At 44.6% G+C, this 22,530-nt stretch overlaps 1 protein-coding gene across 2 annotated transcripts in view; it reads right to left on the bottom strand.

Annotated features, from left to right (window-relative positions):
* Positions 1–22,530, bottom strand: part of LOC126284227 (UDP-glycosyltransferase UGT5-like) — a 219,129-nt gene that overhangs the window by 17,057 nt on the left and 179,542 nt on the right. For both annotated transcript variants that reach the window (XM_049983001.1, XM_049983002.1), the window contains 3 exons: positions 21,311–21,894; positions 13,669–13,891; positions 2,476–2,695 (listed from right to left, as the gene is read on the bottom strand). In XM_049983001.1, coding sequence (XP_049838958.1) covers positions 2,476–2,695; positions 13,669–13,891; positions 21,311–21,894 — 1,027 coding nt within the window. The remainder of the gene's footprint in view (positions 1–2,475; positions 2,696–13,668; positions 13,892–21,310; positions 21,895–22,530) is intronic.

Genomic DNA, 22,530 nt, shown 5'->3' with positions numbered 1-22,530 from the left:
AACTCGTTCGGGTCAACATGTATCACGTCGCGTAGAAATCTCTCTACTTCTTGGGCCTTGGGTGTAGAGTACGTACTGTCGAACTGCAGCTTGATAGTGGCTTTCCGATATGAAAGAGCCATCGGATGTCAGGAACGTAACTACAGACCACACCCACGTTTCCGTCAGAGCGGCCGAAATGATAACCTTCCGTCGAACGTCTGAGAAGTTTGTCACAGGCGTCGTCGTCAGTGAACTTAAGATATACAACGCTGGAAACAAGCTAAGTGGATACCAAGCAACTCGTTCGGGTCAACATTTATCACGTCGCGTAGAAATCTCTCTACTTCTTGGGCCTTGGGTGTAGAGTACGTAGTGTCGAACTGCAGCTTGATAGTGGCTTTCCGATATGAAAGAGCCATCGGATGTCAGGAACGTAACTACAGCCCGCCGCTGTGGCCGAGAGGTTCTAGGCGCTTCCGTCCGGAACCGCGCTACTGCTACGGTTGCAGGTTCGAAATCTGCATCGGGCATGGATGTGTGTGATTTCCTTAGGTTGGTTAGGTTTAGGGGACTGGTAACCTCAGACGTTAACTCCCATACTGCTTAGAGCCATTTGAACGTAACACTTAAAACTAGCGCGTTGGAGCGGTAAACAACAACACAGCCGGAAACGCGACACGGAGCGGCCTGGACGTACCGCACCGCTCCACAGCCTAAAGCCATCTGCACACTACCGTACATCCGAACGTTGAGCGTTGAGCGTGCCGAGTTTCTGACGACATACCGTGGAACAGCACGTTCGGGAGTCTTTCCGAACGTGCAGAGCAATATCTGGCATGTCAGATATTCTGAGCGTGCGTCTGAGCGTTGACCAATGAGATGGCACAACGCCACCTACGTCACACGCACGCCGTCTCCCTTCAGTACAGAGTTGTGAGGTGCCATATTGGCATTCATTTCAAGCCTATATGTATAAACACGGTTTCTGAGCATCAGAAAATTGAGAATCCCTGGAAAAACCGTTGTTAGTTGTGTGATTCGTTTCAATAAATAATGAGAAACATCACATTCGTGGCAAAAGAATTATTGTAACTTGCGTATTATGAGGGTAGGCTATTTGAAGGCAGCGACACACCGAAGATCCACCCAAAACACATTGTTCTTGGTACAATGTGTTATAATTAAATTTCAATTAGTACCAGTCATCTACGATTAATGTTTTTAGTATGGCGTAACATAATATGGCGAACTGCATACAGCGTGTTGTTGGTTCAGCGAGCCTGCACGGTAGCTCAGCGTGTTCGGTCAGAGGGTTAGCAGCCCTCTTTAATATAGAAATTGAGTTAATCGATCAACAACGAACTTATACGGATATCTTACGACGTCCGTACCGAGCAGATGCAACGAACGAAAGCGAACAAAAGGAGATTAAAAAAAAGAAAAGAAAGCGTAATGAGTAGCGTCTCTGCTCGATAAGGAGTATTTGTTGGGGCGGTGGTTCGCGTCTGAACACTTCTTAATTTTTTTCCTAACATTCGTGCTTTTATTAGTTTCTGATACTTTATTATTAGTTTAATAAAAGTATATGTTATAATATTTGATGTTATGTAAATACAAGTTCACCTTTTTTTGAGGGGTGACTTGGTTCGATTGGCTTAATCTACAGGACCGCCTGCGCTACTTGTATAATCGTATTTTGCTCCTTTATCTTTTATGCTTCGCAATTCACACGTTGCAAAGATTCTGCTACTAGGTAGGAACAGTGATCAAGTAAGACTGACCTTGGGGTTTTACTAAAATATGGGAATGATGAAATATTGTTTATCTTATGCGGAGAAGCATTCCAAATTTGTACCGCAATTTTTGTAATGGAACTTTTGTAAGCCTGTGTCCTTATTGACTGGACACCGTACTTTCCTTTTCATGGACGATGAAGGAAATGTGCATTTTAATAGGGCTAACGTGGGAATTTTACGCGCGCCCATTGCGTAAACAGTGTGATTTACGAACTAGAACCATCCCTCAACTGTCGCAGGAGTGCGTTGCGATCGCGTATACCACGTTGAGGCCCACGTACCGTATGCACAAGTCGCATCGTTCCTGAGCGTTCAGTTGCACGTTGAACTTGGCACGCTGAACGTTAACGTTCGGCAGCACGGTCCGTGTGCCGACGGCTTTAGGCCGACTAGACCACTGAGCCATCCGGACACTGTGCCTAGAAAGTAAGAAACTTACTGCATTGGTTTAAATCAATGCCCGCTGGCAGATAATGTCTTTAATTCATTTGTGTCTTGACTCCTAGTAGATGCAGAGTCAAATTGGTGTCGGTTCTTTCAGACATGTCCGGAAGGACAGACACCCCATACATGAGTAATGGATACCCTACTCAAGACCTTCATACTGCAGGAGAGTGGTTCAGACCCCCGTGCTGCGATCCAGATGAATCAGCCCCTCAGAGGAAACTTGAGACGTCACGTTCTGCAAGGCGCCTACCTTGGGTTCGTCAGTAGTTCGGACAACGCCCAGCCGAATGAGGTCTCGGTGATGTTGTCCATGGTGAGCATGATGCCGAAGCCGTCGCTCTCCACTCTGCCCAGGTTCACCTGCTGGTCTCCGAACACTGGGATTCCCAGCAGCGGCACTCCCGCTGAAATGGCCTCCTGTATGCTCATCAGGCCTCCGTGAGTTATGAAGAGTCTCGTGTTCTCATGTTCTGGAAAGAGGAAATAAGTAAAAGTCAGATTAAGTATGAATTTCAAGATACCGTCATTAACTCAAACCATCCGATGGGCAATATATCGGCCCTGGCATTACAAAGCATCTGAAGCATGTTACGTATGAGTTTATCTTCCTACAGTACAGAAACTTTACTCTTAAATTTTACAGTGCGATTATACATTATTCCTTTTCAATTAAACTTGTAAATAGTGTATATACACTGAAACGCCAATGAAACTGGTACAGGGATGTGTATTCGAAAACAGAGACAGGTAAACCAGCAGAAAACGGTCCTTCGGTCTGCATCGCCGATATAACACAACAATTGTCTGGGTCCTAGATCGGTTACCGCTGCTAAAATGGTAGGTTATGAAGATTTAAGCGCCTTTGAACGTGGAGTTATTGTCCGCGCACGAGCAATGGTAGCGATGAAGTGAGGATTTTTCCTTACGGCTGTTTCATGAATGTACCGTGAATATTAGAAATCCGGTAAAATATCAAATCTCCGATATCGCTGCGGCCGGAAAAAAGATTCTAGAAGAACGAGACCAATGACGAGTGAAGAGAATCATTCAGCGCGACAGAAGTGCAACCCTTCCGCACTTTGCTGCAGATTTCAGTGCTGGGCCAGCAACAGACGTCAGCGTGCGAACCATTCAGCGGGACATTACCGATATGTGCTTTCGGAACCTTGATGACTGCACGACACAAAGCTTTACGCCTCGCCTGGGAATGTCAACACGACAATGGACAGTTGATGACTGGAAATATGTTGCCTGGTCGGACGCCTCTCGCTTCAAATTGTATCGAGCGGATGGGGGTGTACGGGTATGGAGACAATGTTATAAATCGATGGGCTGTGCGTGTCAAAAGGGGACTGTTCAAGCTGGTGGAAGCTCTGTAATGGTCTGGCGAGTGTGCAGGTAGAGCGGTATGGGACCGCTGATATGTCTACATACGACTGCAACAGATGACAAGAACGTAAGCACCCTGTGTGATAACCTGCGTCCACATTGTGCATTCTGGCTGACTTGGGGAACTCTAGCAGAGCAATGCGACACCTCACACGTCCAGAATTGTTACAGAGTGTCTCGAGGAACACTCTTCTGAGTGGCTATCAAACTCCCCAGACATGAACATTGAGCATATCTGGGATGCCTTCTAACGTGCTGTTCAGAAGAGATCTCCATCCTCTCGTACTCTTACGGATTTATGGATAGCCCTGCAGGATTCATGGTGTCAGTTCCCTCCAGCACTACTTCAGTCATTAGTCGAGTGCACGCCACGTCATGTTGCGGCACTTCTGCGTGTTCGCGGGTGCCCTACACGATATTAGGCAGGTGTACCAGTTTCTTTGGCTCCTCAGCGCATGTTCTGTCTCTGATTTATGGAAGAACTTACACCACTACACTTCATCGTTCATCTGCTCTACATTTGTCTATGAAACTATCTACTCTACATTTGTCTCTCTTCAGATAAATCTCAAAACTATGAAACTATAGAAGCAGATACTTACCCGTTACACACAGCACCGCTTAGAATTAGATAAAGAGGTTTGAAACAATAATAACAAGAAGAAGAAGAAGAAGAAGAAAAACTTTGAATGACAACACCAGAGAGCAAAATTTGATGCGGAGCAGCTTTTTGTAACAACTCAACCTACGCACGATGTTAATTTAAGTGAAAGAGCAGTGTGGGGCTCCAGCTATCAAAATGATTTCCGGTGGGGATGCCCGGTCCCCGAAATGTACAAATAGGTCGCACACACACACACAACACCACCACCACCACCACCACCACCACCACCACCACCACCACCACCACCACCACCAAATTACATGAAAATAACTTAAATGTTGGTGCGTGTTTGAGTGTTCAAATAATTACAGCCATGGTGCAGGGTTCCAGCGGAAGGCCCGGGGGGGGGGGGGGGGGGGGCGGTGTTTGAGGCGATGGGGAGGGGCAGGAAGAGGGACGCTACCATTACAGCGCAAGTAGGGAGCCTACTCGATAGGGCTGCTTGATCTACTTTGTACTTGGAACGCTTCAATTTGGTCCGTATTTGCATAGAAAAATAACAATATGGGTACTGTGAATCCGCCTTGGTGCAAAACCCGATGTTATTTGTTTACTTATGTATTCGCCAAACTCGTTACGATGACAAATAGCGCCGTCATTAGCAGGTTCTTTAAATTTAAAACATACAAAAAATAGCATAATTATACAACTTTTTTAAATATAGTTTTCTGTGGATACTTTCATACTACTACAACATACAACAAATAAGGTAACATGAAAGTATCAACAGAAAACGATATTTCAAAAAACGACCAGTAAGAATGTAATAATGTGTTTCATTGTTAGTATAACTTCGATATTTTCTGCGTGTCTTAGATTTAAAGAATCCACTGACGATGGCGATAGTTTGGGGAATCAATAAGTAAACAAATAACATTGTGTTCTGCATCAAGGCGGCCTCACAATTGTGATAACACTGTCATATTACCGTTGGAACACAGATGACTTTTTACAAGCGTCTTCTGTTTTGAGTAGATGGCAGTTGCTAACGTCAGTAGATAATATTTGCTATGTAAGTCTGCAGGCTTCCGTGGCTGCTGCCACCGAAGTCAAAAAATTCTTGATTGTTAGGCCGAGTCATATTTCTTCCAACAATCGACGTTTCAACCCCTCTGCGGGTATCTTCTTCAGTCCACTGTAGACTGAACACTGTCAGAGACCAGTGTCGCTTTCTCTTACAAAGGAGAGTTTTCCCAAGCTTGTGCTGGAGAAGTGGGATTATTGGTTTAAAATCTTGCGCTACCATTAGTGGGCCATCGTCATTGGATAGTAAGAGAAGTTTTACCGTGCTAACGCTGAAGATAGGGGTTATTGATTGAAACGCTTGTGAATTCGTTTGTCAGAATCGGATTTTCCCCGCACTTATGTCATAGAAGAGATATTGGTCAAAATTAATCCTGCTGCTATTGGTGGGCCCGCAACATTGGCTTGAAGCGAAACAGGCTGAGTAAGCGAGGATGAATGATCATCCAACATATTATTGTCGACAGAAGTGGCTTCCAGGGCATTGTTTGTGTTGCTCGCACACCGCGGCCGCATATTCACTTCCTTGATGGCAGGAAGTCACGATGTCGGAAGCCTGTAAACATCCTACCTATAAAGTTACACGCGTTCTTAGAAATTTGAATCGCTTCTCGGACTTTCATTCTCAAAATTTTGGTTTCCTTAGCCAGCACCTGTACGTTATTGAAAGCGATGTCGAGGCCGTTGTTCACGAGAACTGTGACCTTGATATCGATTTCAGTTACGCACGTGTGCTGGCTAAGGAAGCCAACATTTAGAGAATAAAAGTCCGAGACCTGTGGCCTGATATCGATTATCGATTTCAGTTACGCACGTGTGCTGGCTAAGGAAAGCAACATTTAGAGAATAAAAGTCCGAGACCTGTGGCCTTGATATCGATTATCGATTTCAGTTACGCATGTCTGCTGGCTAAGGAAACCAACATTTAGAGAATAAAAGTCCGAGACCTGTGGCTTGATATCGATTATCGATTTCAGTTACGCACGTGTGCTGGCTAAGGAAACCAACATTTAGAGAATAAAAGTCCGAGACCTGTGGCCTTGATATTGATTATCGATTTCAGTTACACACGTGTGCTGGCTAAGGAAAGCAACATTTAGAGAATAAAAGTCCGAGACCTGTGGCCTTGATATCGATTATCGATTTCAGTTACGCACGTGTGCTGGCTAAGGAAACCAACATTTAGAGAATAAAAGTCCGAGACCTGTGGCCTTGATATCGATTATCGATTTCAGTTACGCACGTGTGCTGGCTAAGGAAACCAACATTTAGAGAATAAAAGTCCGAGACCTGTGGCCTTGATATCGATTATCGATTTGAGTTACGCACGTGTGCTGGCTAAGGAAACCAATATTTAGAGAATAAAAGTCCGAGACCTGTGGCCTTGATATCGATTATCGATTTCAGTTACGCACGTGTGCTGGCTAAGGAAACCAACATTTAGAGAATAAAAGTCCGAGACCTGTGGCTTGACATCGATTATCGATCTCAGTTACGCACGTGTGCTGGCTAAGGAAACCAACATTTAGAGAATAAAAGTCCGAGACCTGTGGCCTTGATATTGATTATCGATTTCAGTTACACACGTGTGCTGGCTAAGGAAAGCAACATTTAGAGAATAAAAGTCCGAGACCTGTGGCCTTGATATCGATTATCGATTTCAGTTACGCACGTGTGCTGGCTAAGGAAACCAACATTTAGAGAATAAAAGTCCGAGACCTGTGGCTTGACATCGATTATCGATCTCAGTTACGCACGTGTGCTGGCTAAGGAAACCAACATTTAGAGAATAAAAGTCCGAGACCTGTGGCCTTGATATCGATTATCGATTTGAGTTACGCACGTGTGCTGGCTAAGGAAACCAATATTTAGAGAATAAAAGTCCGAGACCTGTGGCCTTGATATCGATTATCGATTTCAGTTACGCACGTGTGCTGGCTAAGGAAACCAACATTTAGAGAATAAAAGTCCGAGACCTGTGGCTTGACATCGATTATCGATCTCAGTTACGCACGTGTGCTGGCTAAGGAAACCAACATTTAGAGAATAAAAGTCCGAGAACTGTGGCCTTGACATGGCAACATGAATTTTAACCAATAACTCTTCTCCAGTATAAGTGCGGGAAAAATCCCTTTCCAGCCAGTGACGTTGGCCCACCAGTGGTAGCCACAGGCGTTTTAGCCAATAGTCCTCTTCTTCAGCACTAGCGCGGGAAAACTTCTATTATCCACTGACGATGGACCACCAATCGTAGCCCAAGATTTTTATCCAATAATCCTACTACTCCAGCAGAAGCGCGGGGAAACTCTCCATTATAAGAGAAGGCGACAATGGTATCTGACAGTGTGTAATCTATAGTAAACACGACAATCTCCCGAAGAAGATCGCAGCAGAGGGGTCAAACGTCAATTTTCTGAAGAAATATGACAGGGCCTAACAACCCAGAAGATTTTAATTTCAATATTTGCGAGTTTCGTTCTGCTGTTAGTTGGGTTTGATGCCTTCCGCAAAGTTGAGAGTCGTCTACCAGTATTGCTGAAAGCGTTGTGTTCAGTGCCCGGGTTAATTTCGGGTGGCGATATGGATACAAGAAGCTTCGTTCTCTGACGAACCAACACTATCCGCACCACTTTCGGCGGGCCGGTATGCACCGGTACTGTACATCGCTATAAAATGATTTTCCTCTTTCCGAACTGGGAAAAATAAGTGCTTTAGTACGCCGTACTGGCAGTGGGGAAAAATCACGAAATATTAAATTTCCAATGTAATTTGAGAGTATATTTGTTAATAAAGAAAAAGCATTATTAAACTGGTCGTAGATATCTATCACAACCTTCATTTTTTTTACATACACTTTGCGTTGGCTACCACGACCCAGTCTTCGATTATGAGCATCTGCTTCGTTTTTTGTTTTTGCTTTTCCGGAAGTTTCGGGCATGTTCGGATGCAAACATTATTCCCGCAAGCGGCTGCCTTTCTCTTCTGTTCTTATTTTGTGCTATTTTGCGTCTTTTTATAGCCATCTGGCTAACAGGTTGTGTAAGTAGGCTGTTAGGTGTAAGTAGGCTGTTTAGATTTTTATGTTGGTAACGCTACTTAGCGTTCTGTATGAAAATCACTGACTGTGCTGTGTGCAGTCTGTGGCTGGTTTGCATTGTTGTTCGCTATTGTAGTGTTGGGCAGCTGGATGTTAACAGCGTGTAACGTATTATGACTTTTGAACACTATTAAGGTAAATACATTCTTTGTTCTCTATCAAAATCTTTCATTTGCTAACTATGCCTATCAGTAGTTTGTGCCTTCAGTAGTTAGAATCTTTTACTTCGCTGGTAGTAGTGGCGCTCGCTGTATTGCAGTAGTTCGAGTAACGAAGATTTTTGTGAGGTAAGTGATTCGTGAAAGGTATAGGTTATTGTTAGTCAGGGCCATTCTTTTGTAGGGATTTTTGAAAGTCAGATTGCGTTGCGCTAAAAATATTGTGCGTCAGTTTAGTGTTGATCAGACTAAGTAAAGAGAGTAATGTCTGAGTAAGTTCAGTTTTGCTCAGCTGTTTGAAAATCAAATAAGGTAGAGGTTTATCAGCACAGTAATTCATTAATTTTTCTAAGGGGACGCTCCAGTTGAAACCGTGTAACATTTGTAGAGCAACACCAGTGTTACAAGTGTTGAAGCGGTTCAGAGTTAATGCTGGAGAAGAGACCAAACAGCGAGGTCACCGGTCTCATCGGATTAAGGAAGGATGGGGAAGGACGTCGGCCGTGCACTATCGGCGGAACCATCCCGGTATTTGCCTGATGCGATTTAGGGAAATCACAGAAAACCAAATCAGAATGGCCGAACTCGCGAGAAGTGGTTGAAAATTACATCTAAACGCGCAGTGGAGGATACCACTGATTGTGATGGAGGTAAGAGAATGTGTTATGTGTGTACCAGCAATGTTGTTGACAACGAAACTGTTGAAACCCACTTGACCAATGAGGCTGTACCTTTGTTACTGCGAGGCTCGACTTCAAAACAGTGCAGATATTTTACTAAAGAAAATACCTGGCTTGATGTGAAAAATACACACATCAAATAAAGTTTTGAATCACCCCAGTTCCCAGAACTCCTGAAGATAGACGTTGACTGTACATATTGTATCTCAGACACAGTCCCTTTGACTGTTCAGACATGTCGCTAAACTCGCCCAAAGATATAAACGACCATGCATGAGCAGCGCCTATTAGATGGAGGGGTCCGACAGCCGATCATTTCCAGTCATTCCACCAGGAAGGAGGAATACGACTCATGTCGTCTGTAGTTCAACCATGCCTAGACAGTCACTACCGCGGTTCTATCGCGTCCGCGTTGTTACTTTGTGTCATGAAGGGCTCTCAACAAGGGAAGTGTCGAGGCGTCTCGGAGTGAATCAAAGCGATGTTGTTCGGACATGGAGGACATACAGGGTGTTTCAAAAATGACCGGTATATTTGAAACGGCAATACAAACTAAACGAGCAGCGATAGAAATACACCGTTTGTTGCAATATGCTTGGGACAACAGTACATTTTCAGGCAGACAAACTTTCGAAATTACAGTAGTTACAATTGTCAACAACAGATGGCGCTGCGGTCTGGGAAACTCTATAGTACGATATTTTCCACATAGCCACCATGCGTAGCAATAATATGGCGTAGTCTCTGAATGAAATTACCCGAAACCTTTGACAACGTGTCTGGCAGAATGGCTTCACATGCAGATGAGATGTACTGCTTCAGCTGTTCAATTGTTTCTGGATACTGGCGGTACACCTGGTCTTTCAAGTTTCCCCACAGAAGGAAGTCACAGGGGTTCGTGTCTGGCGAATAGGGAGGCCAATCCACGCAGCCTCCCGTATGTTTCGGATAGCCCAAAGCAATCACACGATCATCGAAATATTCATTCAGGAAATTAAATACGTCGGTCGTGTGATGTGGCCGGGCACCATCTTGCATAAACCACGAGGTGTTCGCAGTGTCGTCTAAAGCAGTTTGTACGCCAAAAATTCACGAAGAATGTCCAGATAGCGTGATGCAGTAATCGTTTCGGATCTGAAAAATGGGCCAATGATTCCTCTGGAAGAAATGGCGGCTCAGACCAGTACTTTTTGAGGATGCAGGGACGATGGAATTGCAACATGGGGCTTTTCGGTTCCCCATATGCGCCAGTTCTGTTTATTGACGAAGCCATCCAGGTAAAAATAAGCTTCGTCAGTAAACCAAATGCTGCCCACATGCATATCGCCGTCATCAATCCTGTGCACTATATCGTTAGCGAATGTCTCTCGTGCAGCAATGGTAGCGGCGCTGAGGGGTTGCCGCGTTTGAATTTTGTATGGATAGACGTGTAAACTCTGGCGCATGAGACGATATGTGGACGTTGGCGTCATTTGGACCGCAGCTGCAACACGGCGAACGGAAACCCGAGGCCGCTGTTGGAACACCTGCTGCACTAGCTGCGCGTTGCCCTCTGTGGTTGCCGTACGCGGTCGCCCTACCTTTCCAGCACATTCATCCGTCACGTTCCCAGTCCGTTGAAATTTTTCAAACCGATCCTTTATTGTATCGCTTTTCGGTCCTTTGGTTACATTAAACCTCCGTTGAAAACTTCGTCTTGTTGCAACAACACTGTGTTCTAGGCGATGGAATTCCAACACCAGAAAAATCCTCTGTTCTAAGGAATAAACCATGCTGTCCACAGCACACTTGCACGTTGTGAACAGCACACGCTTACAGCAGAAAGACCACGTACAGAATGGCGCACCCACAGACTATGTTGTCTTCTATATCTTTCACATCACTTGCAGCGCCATCTGTTGTTGAAAATTGTAACTACTGTAATTTCGAAAGTTTGTCCGCCTGAAAATGTACTGTTGTCCCAAGCATATTGCAACAAACGGTGTATTTCTATCGCTGCTCGTTTAGTTTTTATTACCGTTTCAAATATACCGGTCATTTTTGAAACACCCTGTACAAAAGGCGGGAACTATCGATGACATGCCACGCTCAGGCCACCCAAGGGCTACTACTGCAGTGGATGACCGCTAGCTACGGATTATGGCTCGGAGGAACCCTGACAGCAACGCCACAGGACGTCTTGTTACAACTCAGACAGTGCACAATGGGCTGCATGATGCGCAACTTCACTCCCGACGTCCATGGCGAGGTCTATCTTTGCAACAACGACACCATGCAGCGCGTTACAGATCGTCCCAACGACATGCCGAATGAACCGCACAGGATTGGCATCACGTTATCTTCACCGATGATTGTAGCATATCGCTCCAACCACACAATCGTCGGTGACATGTTTGGAGGCAACCTGGTCAGGCCGAAAGCCTTAGACACACTGTACAGAGAGTGCAGCAAGGTGGAGGTTCCCTGATGTTTAGGGGTGGCATTATGTGGGGCCGACGTACGCAGCTGGTCGTCATGGAAGGCGCCGTAACGGCTGTACGATACGTGGATGCCACCCTCCGACCGGTAGTGCAACCATATCGGCAGCATATTGGCGAGGCATTCGTCTTCATGGACAACAATTCGCGCCCCCATCGTGCACATTTTGTGAATTACTTCCTTCAGGATAACGAGATGGCTCGACTAGAGTGGACAGCATCTTCTCCAGACATGAACCCTATCGAACATGCCTGGGATAGATTGAAAAGAGCTGTTTATGGACGACGTGACCCACCAACCACTGTGAGGGATCTACACCGAATCGCCATTGAGGAGTGGGACAATCTGGACCAACAGTGACTTGATGAACTGTGGATAGTATGCCACAACGAATACAGGAATACAGGCATATATCAAGGCAAGAGGACGTGCTACTGGGTATTAGAGGTACCTGTGTGTACAGCAATCTGGACCACCACCTCTGACGGTCTCGCTGTATTGTGGTACGACATGCAATGTGTGGTTTTCATGAGCAATAAGAAGGGCGATAATGATGTTTATGTTGATCTCTGTTCCAATTTTCTGTACAGGTTCTGGAACTCTCGGAACCGAGGTGATGCAAAACTTTTTTTTGATGTGTGTAATAAGTTGGACTGCCGAATACGTGCAGCAGTAAATAAACTAGGGGTGGGGCCCCAATCTAGAATCGAAGTAAACCCAACAAAAAATGGCCACCCTGCGAGGTTAGTTTCTTTGGCAACACTAAAAAGATACTACAGTTAAGTCTGCGAAAAAAATTGCTGAACGTAAGAAAATTGTAACTTATTTGAAATGTAAGTCAATATTGGACAGTTCATAGAAAAATCAAATGGAAGTAGGTGTTCAAACAATGAACACACAAGCTGGAACCGACTAACACAGCTTTTAGGAATCCCTATAAAAGCTTAAGAATGAATAGATGTTATTCAGATTTTCTTGAGGACATTCAACTTCAAGAAACTAGCGAGTTGAACATGGAGAGAGTTGTGCAGTCTAATTTTAGTCGTGTGAGCATTACTGATCACATATTAGAAGAAATGAAAAAGAAAATAGCTGAACTTTTGTGAAAGAAACATTAAAATTGTTATACAGATTGAGGAGTTTACTACTATTAGTAATAAATCTGTCCTAGTAATTTGTTTGAGGTGGGCCTTGATCATTAATGGTGGTATGCAAACACTTTCTTGGGATTATGTAGAACTGACTGACACGAGAAAATTATTAATAAAATAAGCTCTGCTAAAAATTTTAGATTCACATAAACAAACGCAGATTACCTTAAAGCAAACTTAAAAATATTTTGCAACTAACCCACTGACTATTGACAACAACCAAACGACAAAACTGGAAGGAGCCAGTAGTGAGTGAAAGTTGAAATTAAAACTGGATTTATTCGAGTCCCTACATCGCTTTTCCTTATTTCCATATGACCGGTTTCGGGCCAGCTGCCTATCTTCAGATAAATTGTTGCAGTTACTGGGTAGCCTGTCAAATGTGAAACTGAGAGCTCACTGTCCAAGCTCAACATGAGTTTCCCACATTCGACGGATTACTCTGTAACTGTAACGAATGGTTCAAATGGCTCTGAGTATTATGGGACTGAACTTCTGAGGTCATCAGTCCCCTAGAACTTAGAACTACTTAAACTTAACTAACCTAAGGACATCACACACATCCATGCCCGAGACAGGATTCGAATCTGCGACCGTAGTGGTCGCGCGGCTCCAGACTGTAGAGCCTAGAACCACTCGGCCACACAGGCCGGGTGTAACGAATGATCTGAAGAGAGGCAGCCGGCCAGAAACCCGTCATATGGGAAATTTGGACACTTTTTTAGTGAAATCTGTACCACGCAGCCCTCTGGTTCTGTGCCGTGGCTGGAAGGACGCAGCGGTAGAACAGTTTCGGTACTCACTCAACACGTCATACTGGGGCAGCCACTTCCCTAGTCTCACGTTCGCCGGCTGGTTGAGCAGTCGCTCCGTACCAACTTTCCACAGAATCTTCTGCTTCAGTTTTGAGAACACTCTGAGAATGGCTTCCTTCTGCTTCTCCGGAATATCTTCACTCCTGATGTTGGTCCCCATGCTGAAGAAGATGACGCCGTCCGTCGCTTCGTCCATGAACGTTCGCAGGTCCTGAACATCGAACACATTTCACCCTGTGAGTTTCCAGTAAATTGAGGTGGCAACACCGGCCGAAAACCGTTTGGCGTGAACGTTCACACTTTGTGTTTTAATCATGAAATAAGAAATTTTTCTATGAAATGACGAGGCAGAATGAGGTTTAAAAAGTTTTGTTAAATTTTAGGAAAATATTTTTAAATACAAGTTTTTAAATGAAAACAGTCTAGGAGCGCATGTACGTCGTTAAAATTTATTAATTAGGTCACAGGTTTTGGTCGTGGTGTTGTCATCTTCAGAAAATTAACACTTCTTGACGACGGCTACAAAGTGTAGCTAGCAGCAGCCCTCTATATAGCGCCGGTAAACACTATTCCTAGCCACACTCACTGAAGCCGTCATCATGGAGCGTTAATTCTCTGAAGATGATAGCACCACGATCGAAACCGGTCACCTAATTAATAAGTTTTAAATATTAACAATTTGCGTACGATCTTAGACTGTTTTTATTTAAAAACTTTTATCATAATTTTGAAGGCCGTTTTCCCAGCAACAGTGTCGCAAAAGAGGCTTTTTTAGTCTTTAGTAAACTTGAAGTCAATAAATGAGTCTTCTTTTTCTCGGCATTCACGGTAAAACTAGCACGTGTTACAGCCAAGAGTGGATCCAATTGGAGGGGAAAGGGCAGGGGGGAGGGGAATATGGAGAGGGTAGTGGGGATCATAACCCCCTGAAAGAAAGCAAAACCATATTGCAAATTACTGGAGTAAAGGACTTGGTATGACAGTAATAAAACTTTTTATATTTTATTGTTTTTATTATTAAAATTGAGCATACCTGTGGAACATTAAATTATGGTAGTATGTAAGGTGTCAGGCAAATCCAACACCTTACATGAAAACCCTGACATGATAAGCAAATCCAGTAGTATGTCACATAGCTCGGAATAAATCGTGACATTAAATTAACCAAAGTAATACGAGTAACGAGTGAGCAAATGGAATACCACAGACTAACACAAGAATGCCTGAATGCATGTCGTACTTTCCCACCGTGAGGCAGACGCAGTTCCGAGGGGAAAAACGAGGACAGAAGCCGAGTGCAGAACCGTGTTAAGCTAGATAAGGGAGGAGCTGGGCACCCACGCTGCGAGCCTACCTGTACGACTATACAACCCGCACGTTTTAGCGTGAGGCTTTTTCACGTCTCAGGTACGTCAAGGATCACCCCCAGCCCATGTTAAAAGCTAGAGCCCTCCAGAAAAGCAGTATAGATCTTACTATAACACAAAAAGGGCCACTACCACCCGCACGTTTTAGCGTGAGACTTTTTCGCGTGTCTGTTACATTAGTATCACTCCCCAGCCCATGTTAAAAGATAGAGCCCTCCAGAAGAGCAGTATCGATCTTACGATAACGCTAAAAGGACCACACTAGCTGCAGGTTTTAGCGTGAGACTTTTTAGCGTCTCTGTTACGTTGCAAACTTTAAAAACATTGCCCCACCACGAAAAGTATAACGTTTCTTATTGGATAGACAGAATTTTTGTAGGCGGAGCTTAAGGTTAACATTGAGACCCTGATTGGTCAGATGAAAACATAGCCAGATAGTTTTTTTAAACTAACTTCGGTAAATTGTAGTAAGGAGAAGTTAGATGAGAGTTAGTTCCGAGACGGCGGGCTGGATGGCTGCTGCGCCGGCCGCTGCCGCCCTGACGCTGCTTATACACCGACAAGGTAATGAACGCATAAGGCTTCACTCAGAACTGCAGAAGTCTCATCTGTTACACCCCCTTTTTGCGTAATACTAGTGTCGATCGTTAATTAAAACTCATGGTGTTCACATTTGCCACTTGAAGTAAAGATCTGAAATGCGATGATTTTTCTGTTATATAGTTATTGAGAAGCCACATCAGCCACTGTAATATACGACTAGTTAGATAAGTAATTAAATATAATTGAGGGTCACTGTAGACCATTTTGATAGTTTTCTCTTTTGTGAAACTTAAATTAAACCTAGATTATAGATGTGATATGGCATAGGTCATCCTTCGATCGATTGTAGAACTTGGAAACCCATTCAGGGAATATTCGTTCACATTTTTCTTGAACGCAGTTGGTTTTTACCATCCTGTATTAAAACATTTCCTCTTATCAACAGTGCAATTTATAAACGATGTTTTGTGATTAGAATAAATTTCCAATGGTAAACTTAACTGCTTTTTCGACGTTATTTTACCAGCTAACTAAAAATAGGAAAGCCTTGAACCCTTTCCACTAAATCTAGTTAGTATTAAGATTCTTTTACAGGAAGTGCAGTGGAGCTGACGCTGAGATCATTTAGTATTTGGTTATATCATCGCTAGCCTCACTGAACTCTTCTGAATTCTACATGTCATGTGTGGTCTGGCGTCTCCTTACCAGCAACAGGTCCCAGGTTCAAACTAGTTAATTCCCTAAAAAACACGCTCAGAGCGTCGTTGCGCGAAAGTGGTAGGGAGACACGATATAGTACAAACAGACACCACCATGAATGTTTAGAAGTAAAACCAAATTATATTCTGGGGAGAGGGAGGGGACATCGGAGAAGAGGGGTAGGGGAGTCCCCGATCGTCACAGAACCGTCCCCTGTATCCGTGCCTGATTACGCCACAGACAGATGCCTTATTTTCTCAGTCATGTTCAATTCGTCCACCACAAAGTGGATGCTTTTTTTTTCAAAATAACTAATTTGTGTTCTGCGTGGCAATCTGGTGGTAGTAGATAGCAGTACCTTCACAACAGAACACAATTTTTAAGTGCTCACTCTCATGCACCATGAGGGGGGTCTCAGTTTTTGCTGGTACGCTCAAGAGTCCGTTTGGGTTTCGTATGAGTGGTAAAACAAAACAAAGAAAAAAGAAAGTTTTCGCATAACTTTATGTGAGTATACCTAAGCGGTAAAGTGGCACGGCGGCCTTTCCATGGTTATCGTCTATCCGTGCATCGACGTACTTCATTGATTGGATGTAGATATAACTGGCCTCCTAGATCCAGCTCCTCGTTTTTGCACACCTGGGTTTTGCTAAAAGAAAGTTATTTTCGTCCTCTGAAAAAAACTGTATAAAATACTGTAATTTTCAAGAGGGGCAGAACTCTATTTAATAAACGTAAAGTGGCCACAGTAAGTTCTCGGACCAAAGATTACACTGATAGTCATGAGGAGGAGTACTGAGTTAGACTCTCTGGACGGCGTCAGGCGTGAACAAAGGCAGCCATCTTACTTATGCGAATGCAGATTGTGTGAGAGACGACTATTAAGCAAAAGCCTATTGTAACTGACTGAGTTGTTGAAGAGGATTTGGCAATAAATGGGCAGAGGTTTCTGGGACCAGTATGACGCCAGAGTTGGAAGAGGAAAACGTGACAACGGAATATAGAAGATAATTCGCAGGCTGCCTTAATAATTGTATAAAATGGCCTCCCTTTTTGAGATACACAATACTTTAATACATTCACTCCTTTGTGAAATGAACTTAAGACGGAGTATATTAACACCGCTCTAGTCAAATTCATATTCGTGAATGTAGCTACTTGTAATTTTTTTCTTATTAATTGCTTGGCACTTGAAAAGAACAGGAATTAAAAGCATTATTGTACAGATTAACTGTTTGAGGTGCATGAACATCTAAGTTTACTACATCATATTTTTGTATGCTATCTAATGCCCCACAACGTGGTTTTAATGATGGCTTGTAGTTGCTTTCCATGTGAAAATGTGCTAGACGAATCTGATTATTAGTAATCTTCATTTATGATGTTTTGCTTTATTGTGACACTGATTTAAAATTGAATGTCATTACCGGTGGTAACTGATTTGTTGTGCCCATAGTCAGCCTTTCGATCCTTATGTGGATGACTCGATACGTGTAAATTGAGTGGTATCTTACAAATCCTATATATTAGATAAGTCCGGTGTTAAATTTCTTTCATGAAGTAAACATTTACTAGGACGCAATATAAATGTCTGTTTTTTTTTTTTCATGGCAGTTCAGTCATGTCACATAACTAAAACAGTTATAATCTGACCCCGTCGGAGGTTCATGTCCTCCCTCAGGCATAAGTGTGTATGTTGTCCTTAGCGTAAGTTAAAGATAGATGAAGCAGTGTATAAGCCTAGGGACCGATGACCTCAGTAGTTTGGGGCCATAGGAACTCAGGACCAATTTCTTAAAATTATAATTTGATGGTGGAATGTGTATTTCGAAACCGACCGTTTATGTTGCATTAATAATCAGCATCAACGAAAGGGCAGCCTCAGAATGACTATACATAATTGCAACTGCTGTGCCTCTGAAATGCCATCGCCAACAAACACAAAGAAATTTTAAAAAATATTATAGTTATTACAGCGCGCTTAGAGGCATTTAAGCAGCCATCTGTTCCGTGCTCCATATACAAATGAAACAGGAAGAAACTCTGGTACGTCGCATAACAGGAAGTGTGACCATGGTGGTCTACAGGGGAGAGTACTAGGCTCTCTTTCTGGAGATCCTGGGTTAAATTCTGGAATATCATCCAGTGTTATGCCCTAGGGCACGTCTTCACATGCAGTCCTGTCATTTGATACCCTATTCGTTTTCTCATAGTTGTTGTATATCCTTATACCATCCACCATCTAGTATCTTCTGTATCCTTTTCTTTTTATTTCTTTCACCGTTCCTTCCATAACACCCATCAGTAAACAACCTCTCCCCATCCAATGCCTAAGCTAATCACTTTTCATCTTCCTGATTACCTTTAAAATTTCTCTCTCTTTCCACACGTTTCTCAACACCTTATTTCTCACTTTATTTATCCACTTTCCACTTTATCCTTTTCATTCTCCTCCAAATCTGCATCTCAGATGCTTCTGTTCTTCGTTCTACCTCTTTCCTCAGTGCCCATGTCAGGGCTCTGTATAATGCAAAATCGCCGGCCTCTTCCTCAGGTCGATGTCCATGCACCCACATAGAAACCGCCTCTTCTTATTAAATACCTTCTTGGCAATTACTACATTCGTTTTCACGTCCTCATTACATCTTATGTCTTCCGTAATTAGGCTTCCGAGGTGTCTAAATGCACTAACTTTTACTGTATCTTCCTATAGCGAGGTAGCGCAGTGCTTAGCACACTGGACTCGCATTTGGGAGGACGACTGTTCAAACTCGCGTCTGGCCATCCAGATTTAGGCTTTCCATGATTTGCCCAAATTGCTTCGGACAAATGCCCTTTGAAAGGGCACGGCCGATTTCCTTCTCCATCCTTCCCTAATCCGACCTTGTGCTCCGTCTCTAATGACGTGCGGTCTAGGCGCTACAGTCTGGAACCGAGCGACCGCTACGGTCGCAGGTTCGAATCCTGCCTCGGACATGTATGTGTGTGATGTCCCTAGGTTAGTTAGGTTTAATTAGTTCTAAGACCTAGGCGACTGATGACCTTAGAAGTTAAGTCGCATAGTACTCAAAGCCATTTGAACCAACCTCGTTGTTGACGGGACGTTAAAAGCTAATTTCCTCCTCCTCATCCTATCTTCCTATACTATCTTATAGCCGTTCTTACTTTTTCTTGCACTTATCACCATACATTTTGTCTTTTTCTTATTAATTCTCACTCCGAAATCCTTACAGGTTTCATTTAATTCTTTTAACATTCCAATCACAATTCTTTCGTTTCTGCCAGTAACGCAGCATCACCCGCAAGTCGAACACATTCTGTCCCCCTGTGTGGATCGAGGTAAGGATATTTTCCCATTCCAGTTCCTCCAGGTCCACCCGGCATGCTATCAAACAAGTACTGGCGATCTCTTCCTGTGGTCAAAGGCGAGGCAAAGGCAACTCCTAGTCTCGCTGTGAAAAAACGCCCTATTGTACATACAGTACACCAGTCTCGGACTTGCGTCACAGACATAACAGGAAGTACTTCGACCATAAACTTCACAACTGTTGGAAAAATCTAGAATTACACTACTGGCCATTAAAATTGCTACACCAAGAATAAATGCAGATGAAAAACGGGTATTCATTGGACAAATATATTATACTAGAACTGACATGTGATTACATTTTCACGCAATTTGGGAGCATAGATCCTGAGAAATCAGTACCCACAACAACCATCTTTGGCCGTAATAACGGCCATGATACGCCTGGGCACTGAGTCAAACAGAGCTTGGATGGCGTGTACAGGTAGAGCTGTCCATGCAGCTTCGACACGATACCACAGTTGACTAAGAGTAGTGACTGGCGTATTGTGTCGAGACAGTTGCTCGGCCATCATTCACCAGACGTTTTCATTTGGTGAGGGATCTGAAGAATGTGCTACCCAGGGCAGCAGTCGAACATTTTCTGTATCCAGAAAGGCCCGTACAGTACTTGCAACATGCGGTCGCGCATTATCCTGCTGAAATGTAGAGTTCCGCAGGGATTGAATGAAGGGTAGAGCCACGGGTCGTAACACAGCTGAAATGTAACGTCCACTGTTCTAAGTGACGTCAGTGCAAACGAGAGGTGACCGACACGTGTAACGAATGGCACCCCATACCATCACGCCGGCTGATACGCCAGTATGGCGATGACGAATACACGCTTCCAATGTGCGTTCACCGCGATGTCGCCAAACACCGATGCGACCATCATGATGCTGTAAACAAAACCTGGATTCATCCGAAAAAATGACATTTTGCCATTCGTGTACCCAGGTTCGTCGTTGAGTACACCATTGCAGGCGCTTCTGTCTGTTATGCAGCGTCTTGGTTAACCGCAGCCATGGTCTCCGAGCTGATAGTCCTTGCTGCTGCAAACGTCGTCCAACTGTTCGTGAAGATGGTTGTTGTCTTGCAAACGTCCCCATCTGTTGATTCAGGGATTGAGACGTGGCTGTACGATCCGTTACAGCCCTGCAGACAAGATACCTGTCATCTCGACTGCTAGTGATACGAGGCCATTGAGATCCAACACGGCGTTCCGTCTTACCCTCCTGTACCCACCGATCTCATATTCTGCTTACAGTCATTGGATCTTGACGAACGCGAGCAGCAATGTCGCGATACGAAAAACCGCCATCGCGATAGGCTAGAATCCGACCTTTATCACAGTCGGAAACGTGATGGTACGCATTTCTCCTCCTTACACGAAGCATCACAACAACGTTTCACCAGGCAACGCCGGTCAACTGCTGTTGGAGTATGAGAAATCAGTTGGAAACTTTCCTCTTGTCAGCACGTTGTAGGTGTCGCCACCGGCGCCAACCTTATGTGAATGCTCCGAAAAGCTAATCATTTGCATATCACAGCATCCCCTTCCTGTCGGTTAAATTTCGCTTCTGTAGCACGTCATCTTCGCGGTGCAGCATTTTTAATGGCCAGTAGTGTAGAAGTGGATTAAATCAACAAACTTTCCCAGAGGTCGCGTACTTACATCCGGGAGCTTTTTCGGCGGCTTGATGTGCATCCCGCCGACTTCTATCAAGTTGGGGACGAGAGGGCGCGGGTAGTAGAAGCTGACGTGGCTGTTGACCAGCAGCAGAGACATGTTGCGCTGGATGTGTGACAAGGGCGGCATGCTGTTGTCGCCGAAGCGCTCCCGGACGATGGCGTCCAGCTGCGGCAGGTAGCTGAACTCGCGCACCAGTCTGAAGTACGTGCCGAAGAAGGCGTTGTAGAGGCGCTCGGGCAGGCTCATGCGGCTGGTGAACTTGAGGAAGGGCTCCGGCAGGTAGCTGTGCGGGTAAGGGTTGCCCACCGCGTCGCCCATCCAGCTGGCGCCGCCGCCGAGGGCACACGCCCCCACCGTCGGCACCCGAAACTTGTGCGCCAGCGCGAACAGGCAGTCGTTGAAGAACACCTCGATCAGCAGCAGGTCGTACCTGCGGTCCTGCGACGCCACCAGCTCCCGCATGTCCTCCTCCTCCAGGGCCCTCCTGCACCAGCCCCTCCCGTGCGCCATCAGGAACTTCACCTCCTGCATTGCTCCCGACGTTCCGAGGTCAAATAAGTTTGGACCTGAGAAGAGAAAACTCAGTAAGAACTGCATCTCGATGTTACACAGGGCGAATCAAAAACAAAGAATCGATTTTAATTCTTTATTGAAGACGAGCTATGAAAGGTAGTAACTGTAGTGAAACTTCCTGGCAGATTAAAACTGTGTGCCCGACCGAGACTCGAACTCGGGACCTTTGCCTTTCGCGGGCAAGCGCTCTACCATCCGAGCTACCGAAGCACGAAAATCTCATTCTGGAAACATCCCCCAGGCTGTGGCTAAGCCATGTCTCCGCAATATCCTTTCTTTCAGGAGTGCTAGTTCTGCAAGTTTCGCAGGAGAGCTTCTGTAAAGTTTGGAAGGTAGGAGACGAATACTGGCAGAAGTAAAGCTGTGAGTACCGGGCGTGAGTCGTGCTTCGGTAGCTCGGATGGTAGAGCACTTGCCCGCGAAAGGCAAAGGTCCCGAGTTCGAGTCTCGGTCGGGCACACAGTTTTAATCTGCCAGGAAGTTTCATATCAGCGCACACTCCGCTGCAGAGTGAAAATCTCATTCTGGAAACATCCCCCAGGCTGTGGCTAAGCCATGTCTCCGCAATATCCTTTCTTTCAGGAGTGCTAGTTCTGCAAGTTTCGCAGGAGAGCTTCTGTAAAGTTTGG

Source organism: Schistocerca gregaria, chromosome 8 (genome assembly GCF_023897955.1).
Source record: "Schistocerca gregaria isolate iqSchGreg1 chromosome 8, iqSchGreg1.2, whole genome shotgun sequence".
Taxonomy (NCBI): domain Eukaryota; kingdom Metazoa; phylum Arthropoda; class Insecta; order Orthoptera; family Acrididae; genus Schistocerca; species Schistocerca gregaria.
This window is presented reverse-complemented; position numbering and strand designations above follow the sequence as displayed.